Genomic DNA, 9,558 nt, shown 5'->3' on the forward strand with positions numbered 1-9,558 from the left:
ATTATCTTTATGTTATATTAAAGTGCCTCTTTCACATTGACAGCCAAGTAGAAGGTGACGAAGGAACATTTTGTCTGAGAGTGAGTAGAAGATACGAAATGAGAGAAAGGGAGGCAACGTTTGCTGGTCGATGGACCCAAATGTTACACATTACCATCACATCATCCTATGCTAAATATTACTCACGCTCAATATTTACGTTACTGTATGTTAAATTACGGTAATTTATCATGATTAGCTGATGAATTGAGGTGAGAATATACCTTATTCAATTATTGTTATAAAATGCCAATTCTTGTTTTTCTAAGCTCACAGCTTGCCTTCAAATCACAAAACATAGAAGTGAGTTTTCTAGTAATCATATCACTAAAATTACTCGCAAATGTTAATTATACAAATATAATCAATTTAAATCCCTTTGACGTGCGCTCATTAAGTATTTATTAATTAATCATAGTTAAGTGAGAGAAGTAATTTATATGAATATCGTATGTTGTATATATAGTTATTTATTTGGTGTAGACATCGAATTCGAGTAGATTTAAATAGTAATATGAAAGTATAAAATAGAGATAAATTAAATGAATAAGAGGGAAAAATGAGATAGAGAAATTAAAAAGAAAAAAATGGGTATGGATATGTGTTTGTGTATATGCATGACACCTAAAACACATACAGAGGAACCTCAAAGCATCTTCTCTTGAAAAATTCATTTATAGCAAAAGGGTTAAAGGAGAACAAAAAAGAACATCAAATAGCTCATCATGGGATGAATCTCTTCCTTACTCAAAAAAAAATACTCAGTCGCTCACTTAATTCTATGTTAGCTAAAATTCAGTTGCAGCAACAAAGTTGAGTTTCTTGATAAGGTTTGTGACTGAAGCTTGTTGAATTCAATTATTTTTCTTCTTCTTCATTTTTTTCCTCCATCTTTTTGGTTGAGTTTCTTAATTTTTCTATTTAAAGCAGAAGAGGAACAAGAAATTAATTTGAAGATGGATGGAGGGTCATCATCAGCTATGTTTCTTGCAATGAGGGAAGAATTACAAAATCAACATGAGATGAATCAACAAGGAGTTTTACTTCATCATCAACAGGCTCAATCCTCAACCATGGCTCAATCTCAAGCTCAAGCAACAACAAAGAAGAGAAGAAATCAACCTGGAACACCAAGCAAGTATCTAATTAATTAGACTAATTTTGTGAAAGGGAAATTCAATTCAATTTTTTTAAACAAAAGAACAAGAGAGAACATTAAATTCTTAATTCTTTTTTCCTTTCTTATTAATCTTCTTATATACAAGTAAAAGCTGAAAAGGACACTAATTTAAGACTAAAGTTCAAGTTTACCTTAAAATTTTGAGGAAAACCCTAATTTTGATAGGTTCCTCAATTTTTTTTGCAAAGAAAATCACCCTTTCCACTAATGGACTATGAGGAAAAGCTAAACCGAACGACTGAAAACTCAAACCACTTCATATATAGTTCATTCATTAATGCTTAAATGGTAGAAGTACAAATTGCACAAGCGAAAAGTATCTATCTCTTCAAGTTTATCCGATAAAATCTATTTTTGTAAGTTTCCACCATTTATAGATGATGGACTATAAGGGAAGAAGGCGAATGAAAACCGACTAAAAATCCAGCCATTCGACTTATCTCTTCATAGTCCATTTATTAAGGTTGGGATGACTAGAACAAAACAGAAATGAAAAGAAAAACGTCTCTCTTCATTTTTATGTGTTGGCTTCATAAATATGGAGTAATATTTTGTAAGTTTCCACAATAGTTGATGTACATATTCATTAAATATTTTGTCATTAGAATTTTGTTTTTTACCCTTTTTTTTGTGGTGGGATGAACAGATCCAGACGCAGAAGTGATAGCATTATCACCACATACCCTAATGGCAACAAACAGATTCTTATGTGAGGTATGCAACAAAGGATTCCAAAGAGAACAAAATTTACAACTCCACAGAAGAGGACACAATTTGCCTTGGAAGCTAAAGCAAAAGAATCCAAATGAAGTAGCAAAACGCAAGGTGTATCTTTGTCCAGAACCAACATGTGTTCACCATGAACCTAGCAGAGCACTTGGTGACCTCACTGGGATTAAAAAACATTACTTCAGAAAACATGGTGAGAAGAAATACAAGTGTGAGAAGTGTTCAAAGAAGTATGCTGTTCAGTCTGATTGGAAAGCACATAGCAAAACCTGTGGCACTCGTGAGTATAGATGTGATTGTGGCACTCTTTTCTCAAGGTACGGAATTCCTCGCTAATTTAGTGCAAGATTGTTCGCACCTAAATGGATTTTTTTGATAATAATCCGTCACTAATTCATCGTAGAACAGGATTAACGATAATTTTTCATTGTTTAGCGATAGAAGTTATCCGTCCGCCGCTAATTTTTTTATTTTTTTTATTTTTTTTTAGTGAACTCGATCGTCTATCTAGCTTTTTTTTTTTCTTTTTATTTAGTGGCCTAATTTTTTTTATTAGGGTTAATTACTAAATCTCGTCGTTATTGACTTAACAACAGAACCTATGACAATCAAATATTTGATTATTATCGCCTTTTATGAACCATTTTTCTGCTAATAGTAATAACATATTTAAGGCTACAAGTTTCAAAAAAAATTTCATTACTTTCTTAAATTTTGTGTCCAGTCAAACTACGTTATACAATAAATTACTTAAAACAGACGGAATATATATTTATTTTTTGAAGTGCACGCTATTGTTTCTAGTGATTTTGAGTCATGTCTTAGTCTTGAAATGTGACTGATCATCCTTTCGGACCGGCTATTGATTATTTGAAATTTGGTTTTTCTTGTTTTTTTTATTTGAAGTCGTGACTGTGTAGTTGTTACACACATGAAGTGAATTAAGCTTTGGCATATTCTTTGGGTTTTAGGGCTAATTTTAGATTCCCCAGGTGATGAAATAGAGGAGAAATGAAAGGAAAAAGTTTTCTACGGTTACAAGATTCTCCTTTTGAACTCATTTTTTTCACCTTTTTCTCTTATCTTTTTTTCTTTTAGTTTGGTCTTCGTTTTTTGGTTTTGTACTCTTGTAGGTTTTTGTTTTTGTCTTTGGATCTTTACTGGCATAGACAAGGTGTACACGTGAAACTATCCTTGTGAAACCATGGTCGTATATTTTTTTGTTTTCTTACCATGGTACATATTCTTTCTCTTTTTCTCTATGGACTCTCATTTTGTTAGAAACAAGTTATTCCAAAATTATAATAATTACTAGGATAAAGGTATAATATAAAATATATACTTGGTTTAAAGCGGATAAATTCGGATAAAATTTCATTTCTAATTTTAACTTTGAGTTTTTTTTTTTAAAGAAAGTTTTGGTGGACAATGTGTCATTTTTTATCTCGGAATCAATAATGACATAATTATTTACTCCTTTGGGATCAAAAACAGTGTTCACTTAACCATTTGCACACCCCTAAAAAAAATACTGATTTCTAGACAAAAATAGATAATTTGACTAAACTACCCCTAATTAAATATGTATTGGATTTGATCACTTAACACTTAATAAGGCCAATTTTGGAAGAATAAGGTTAATTATTTCTTGATTTGGTAATTAGTGGAAACTCTTTTTGAACGAAAATAAAATGTAAGTGAACACTCTTTTTGATCCGGAGGGAGAACAAAACCTACATAGAGATAAAATCTCCTACTAAAAACTTATTATTTGTCCACTGAAAAATGTTCAGTGGCTATTTCAACTGGATGCCGGTCGGGAAAACCTAAATAGTGTGTTTTCACACGAAAAAATTAAAAAGTTTCCCAGCATTTTCCCAATGAGTTGGTTCGGTAGGAATGAGGTGGGAAAATGATGTTTTATAACACAAATTTTTCACTGAATATCGATGAGAAAAGTCTCTATTTCGAGTAGCGTGTGCTAATCATGATATTGCGGAATTATAATCTTTTATTCACCAACCCAACGACCAGAGAGTCAGTCTCTCCTAGGAACCATCGTCCTTTTCCGTTACATTTACCTTTACAACTTATTCACGTGTTGCTATGTCCATGCAGAAATGGTAACCTTTGCCAGGTTTTGTTCTCTTTCTTGATTGGTTGGCTAGATGTGTATTGTCCTGAATTTTTGCAGCCAGCCCTTTTCATGATAGTAATAATTTAGACCCCTTTGTCATTTGATACCAGCTGATCAGACGAATTTAAAATATAGAGTTAGCAAATTACTTTATTATATATACTGTATCTTTTTATAATATTAGTTTGCATATATGTATATATTCAGTTTAACCTATAAGACCCGTCCTAAATTCTCCTTTACTTAACAAATATAGCTTCCCTTCTCAAATAATATTTGGAATTTGTCCTTTATTTACACAAATTGTTTGTACGATATTTTGGAATTGTATGAACAAGTAAAAAGGAATGGAAAGAATAGCAGAAAGGGATTTCTTCACTTTAATTAAATGATTTTTATGACTGGCAGCTTCATTTATTGAAGATTATGTTCAGGCAACTCACTTCTTTGATTTGATATTTAATTTTTCAATTTCTTCTGTTGCATTAGTTTGTTTATTTATTGCGGAAAGTTCATTCTCACCATTCATTACCCAAATTTGGCAATATATTATTTTACCGTCCTTGATTATGTTTCTGTCAATTTTGGCAATTATATTCCTCATTTAATTTTCTTCTTTCTTTTTCTTAACTTAATTTTTTTTCATCTCTTCCCTCATAACTTTGTTTTTGTATATTATGTTATTCTCCCAACAACATTAATTTGACAATGACATTGCCGCAAAAGACTAGCTTGAATTTATTGAATGTTGTAAATGCACTTGATTTTTATCTCCAAATTTTGTCCTTAATTAGCTTTTCCACAAAACTTTCTCCTTGGTCAAATTGACAGGTTTTCTTTTCTATAATGGGACCACTTATCAAACTTTGAGTCATTTTCAAGTCAATTTCCTTGACTAGTTTCGGTAAACTCATATGTATGGTAATCATATAAGTACTACGTAAAGTTTTTACTTAGACTAGCTAAAGACAATATTCTTGTAGTACTTAGTTGTTACAACAGTCCAAAACTAAGAGCCCGTTGCTTATAAGTTGTTGAAAACAGCTTATAAGGTATTTTCGATTTTTTGGTGTTTGGATCTGGAACTTTATAAGCCATTTTATCTTAAAATAAGCGCAAAAAATAATTAATTCGTTTGGTTTAGTTTAAAAAAAGCAGCTTATAAGGTGCTTTTTTTAAGCCCATCCAAACAGGCTCTAAAAACATACTTCTATCATTGTCATTAGTTGCAAGACAATGTGAATTGGATTTAACTTAGTAATATTGAATTTTAACTTATTTTATTTTTCAAGTAACTACTCTCACTTATTATGAATTGTTACGTGCATTATCTTTAGGATGATTTGATATCAAATGCATATAGAAGTTATAAAATACCCCAATTGGACATGAGAGCCTTAACTGGATTCTTCTTTCTTTAATGTTTGGTCATTTCAATTTCAGCTACCTACTTCATCTTAATTGTCTCTATTTTTCTTCTTATTATTTTTTACTTTTATTTTCTAATTATAAATAAGTGGCACGGGTAGGGGCAGGGAAAGAGGATTACAAGGTGGAGAATCCATCCCCCACCAATAAAAAGAAAGTTGAAGTAACCAACCAACTGAGCTACTAAAATTTTCTTTCTCTTTATTTTTTTCACCTTGAGTTTATGTGTTATTTTTGGAATTTAGGTCATACTATACACATTGATAGCTTAAACTTTTCTTTTTTTTATATCATATCATCAGTATAAATAGTTCTTGTATTATCAGTGCTCAGAACTTAAAGTCCTAATAATTTTTTCATTTATGTTTACACAGGCGTGACAGTTTTATCACACATAGAGCCTTTTGTGATGCCCTTGCTCAAGAAAGTACAAGAAATCCACCCACCTTGAGTGCCATTGGCAACCAATTCTTATATGGAAATAGCAACAACATAAATTTGGGCTTGTCAAAATTGGGTTCCACTATTAACAACACAAAGACTAATGGTTATCAATTTGATAACAACCTCATTAATGGAACACCCATTGGCTCTTCTTCTTCCTTCTTCCTTCAAGAATCAAATCAAGATTATGCCAACACGAAGCCAATGGTCCATGGCCTAATGCAACTCCCTAATCTTGATCAGAACAATAATAATACCCCTAGTATGTTTGGCCTCAATTTTTTCCAGAACAATAGCAGCAATACTGGTTTTGGCAATAGCAATAATTTGTCCACAAGTGGTATTTTGGGTGATCACAATAATATTAGTTGTTCAATGCCTTCACTTTATGGCTCACAAGTTGAGAATAGTAGTACTTGTTCAGCTGCACCAGTAATGTCAGCCACAGCACTTCTTCAAAAGGCAGCTCAAATTGGATCTACTACAAGTAACATAAGCACCAATGCTTCATTGCTCAAAGCCTTTGGAAGTACTAATACTGGTGTAGATAATTCATCTTCTAGTGGTACAAAATCTGATCACCAAGCTCTCAACTTTGGCAATGACATTTCAGGTGTGACATTTTTGCATTTTTTTCGAATTTCTTATTGGCAGAGGTGGATTCATGACTGATATTCAACGGATTCAACCTTTAAGTTCTTACCGCATGCTATTAGTTAAAATATGGCGCTTTTTCACATATATATTTATGCTCGGTGTTTAAAACATACTAGACTTAGTTGAACCTCTTATTTTTTAACCCCTTTAATTATATACTCCCTTTATCTCATTTTATATGTAAAATTTCTTTTTAGTCTGTCTCAAAAAGAATAATAAATTTTTTTATTTAGCAATAATGTAACTTTAAAATTCTCATTTTACTTACAGCCACAGAAATGTCTATAGCATATTTTAGACGGTAAAAACCTATAACCTGAACTAGGTGTTTAACTAATAGAAATATGATATGTATTTGCACATAATCATGTTTAATTAATATACATTCTCACCTCGTTGTATCACTTAACTATAGTAAGTTAACATGGCATAATCAATAAGTACGAGTAATTAAGTAATTACCTATTTTCAAAAGTTTGTCTTTCTTGATCTCGTACCTGATTAAACGTCGTCACTTAAATTGAGACACATGAAATATTACGTTTGTGTCTACTTGTTATAATTTCTTGCTCCACGACTAACTAATTGATATAACCACTTGCATGACCTAGTAGATGGTGTAATGGATGCTTATGGAGGTGGATCACAAGGGTACAATACAACAACCAAGTTAAGTTTTGAGCAGCATCAACCACCTCAGAAGAAACAGTTAACCAGAGATTTCCTTGGAGTTGGAGAGATAGTAAGAAGTATGAGTGGAGGATTTAGTAGCCAAAGAGAACAACAACAACAGCAGCATAATGGATTGAACATGATGAGCTCATTATTTGATCCAGAGAGAAATCAAGGCCAGCAGAGTTTTGGAAATGCTGGCAATTTTCAATGACTTTTTCAGGAGAAAAGGTGTGAAAGTTAAATGAAGAAACAAGGAAAGCACAGGTACAAGTTTAACAAATTTAAAAATATTTCTTAGTCATGAAATATATATATAATGAGAAAAATGGAAATTTTATTTGCATCTGGATATGTGTGCTTGTCTCTGCGTCTTTCCTTTTGTGTCTGTTAAGTTTCCTAACAACCAATATATGATTTTGTTGTGAAATTGTGTCAAATTGTCCATTATAGAAGAGTGAAAATAGTTAGTTTACTAATTCTGGAGCAATAATTAGTTTTATCGTTTTTGCCTGTTGGTTCAAGGGATGATCTTCATATGATATTTCTAGAGGTAAAATTATAATGTTTGAGGAACTTTGATTACATTGCATTAATAGTGAAAATATTTATTGCAAATATATAGAATCATTTTAGAACTCTTTGGGTGAACAATCTCACGTAATTTTTCTTTTATGATCGAATGGATAATGATGATTCATATATCGAATCTACCCAACATGGATCAAAATTGAGACGTGATAGATGTTGTACGACTTTGTGGTAAAATATGAAATTTAAAGTTAAGTTATTTTTAACAAATTAAAAAAAAAAGTGCATCACATAAATTAGGGTGAAAGAAGTAATATGTATATGTCTGCGTGTTCATATGTGCATCCTGCCATCCTTATTGATTAATTTACGATTATTTTTTGCAGGGTATGCATCTATGTTTGGAAGGAGGAGAATATTAAGCATGAAGCAGATAGCTGTAATTTGAAGTCTTTTTCCAAGGTTTTAGCAGACAATTAGAAAACTTGCTTCGGGAGATAGCTTTAGAAAACAAGAAAAAACTTTCTTTGTTATTTTTTTTTCTTTTTCCTTTTACTCGTTAAGACCTTTTTTTGTCCTTTTTGTTGTTATGTTCTATAGTTTTGACTCTATGTCTTTAGTCCTTTCTTTTTGGTTTTCGAACTTTTCAGGAAAATAGTCCAAGACACAGACAATATATAGCTTTCTTAAGAAACTCTTCACATCTAGATGACTTCAATCCTTGTGTATAAATTTGATCATCAAATGACAGATCTAGACAAATGTTTTTATAACGTTTTAATTACCTGTTTTATTTGTCCTCTGGAGACTATATATTACTCCATTTACTCGATCTTGTCCACAAGGTATATAGATAGAAGAATATTCTAGTTGACTCGACATATAGGAAATGTTGGCTTGATTTCAAAAGATGATGTTTGCTGTTACTTTCAATCTTAAACTTGTCACACTCGTCATATTTTATCGGGACCCCGGTTAGCTTAAACAAGCTTCTAATCACGAGTCGAATGTCAATGTTAGTGTTCGTTACTAGTTTCAATGGTCGCCTAAGTTTGTATACCATGAAATTAATCAAGATGCGCGCAAATTGACTTGGATATTACGATTGTTTTTTAAAAAAAAAAATGATCGCCGAATATATTATATATGCCAAAAATAATAATGATTAGGGGACCATTGACTCCCCATGCCGCGTTGATTGTAAAAAAAGTGACTCATTCATAATGTGTCAAGACGTGTGATGCTAAACATGCTTTTGATAAACCTGTTGGTGAAATTAATAATTGAACCACCTATAAGGGAAAAATACAATGATAAAAGTGGTCAAACAAGAAAAAGCAAGATAAATTTGGTAGTCAATGAATATTAACAAAATTTACGAAGCAATAAATTAAGAAGTATACTATAGATTTTAATAGAGTGACGTACATAAAGGAGTAGTCCATGAAGAAATGGGTGAACATAATCCTTGGGTTAACACATCCTTTACAATCTGAATAAAAGAAATAACATTGCAAAAGTGTCTTGTGAGGAGTAGCAGCCAACTAATAGTGAGGTCTAGTCCTAAATCTTCTAAGCCTACAATTGCCTAGATAATTACTACCATCTAAAATATACTCCATCAACTTAGTAGGCGTTTGGCCATAGAAATCAAAAACTTTTTCTCTTTTTTATGGAATTTTAGAGTTGGAGTTGTGCTTGGCCATAGTTTTTTTTTGTTAAAATGTACTTTTACAACAAA

General features: G+C 31.7%; 1 protein-coding gene across 2 annotated transcripts; it reads left to right on the top strand.

Moving 5' to 3' along the window:
* Positions 1-622: 622 nt before the first annotated feature.
* LOC132045286 (protein indeterminate-domain 5, chloroplastic-like) lies at positions 623-8,610 on the top strand. Of its 2 annotated transcripts, XM_059435844.1 has the most exons (6): positions 623-869; positions 970-1,173; positions 1,866-2,265; positions 5,888-6,570; positions 7,229-7,517; positions 8,204-8,610. In XM_059435844.1, exons 2-5 carry the CDS (start codon positions 996-998, stop codon positions 7,498-7,500), a joined length of 1,533 nt encoding a protein of 510 aa, XP_059291827.1. In that variant the 5' UTR covers positions 623-869; positions 970-995; the 3' UTR covers positions 7,501-7,517; positions 8,204-8,610. The 2 variants fall into 2 exon arrangements, with proteins under 2 accessions (XP_059291827.1, XP_059291826.1); XM_059435843.1 differs by lacking the exon at positions 8,204-8,610 and having other exon boundaries at positions 624-869; positions 7,229-7,550.
* Positions 8,611-9,558: the final 948 nt, after the last annotated feature.

Source organism: Lycium ferocissimum, unplaced genomic scaffold (genome assembly GCF_029784015.1).
Source record: "Lycium ferocissimum isolate CSIRO_LF1 unplaced genomic scaffold, AGI_CSIRO_Lferr_CH_V1 ctg640, whole genome shotgun sequence".
Taxonomy (NCBI): domain Eukaryota; kingdom Viridiplantae; phylum Streptophyta; class Magnoliopsida; order Solanales; family Solanaceae; genus Lycium; species Lycium ferocissimum.

Excerpts from the sequence above, each read along its gene's own strand:
- LOC132045286 (XM_059435844.1), top strand. The coding sequence starts at position 996 with ATGGATGGAGGGTCATCATCAGCTATGTTTCTTGCAATGAGGGAAGAA. Across the intron at positions 1,174-1,865 it reads AAATCAACCTGGAACACCAA|ATCCAGACGCAGAAGTGATA; the intron begins GCAAGTATCTAA and ends TGGGATGAACAG. Across the intron at positions 2,266-5,887 it reads TGTGGCACTCTTTTCTCAAG|GCGTGACAGTTTTATCACAC; the intron begins GTACGGAATTCC and ends ATGTTTACACAG.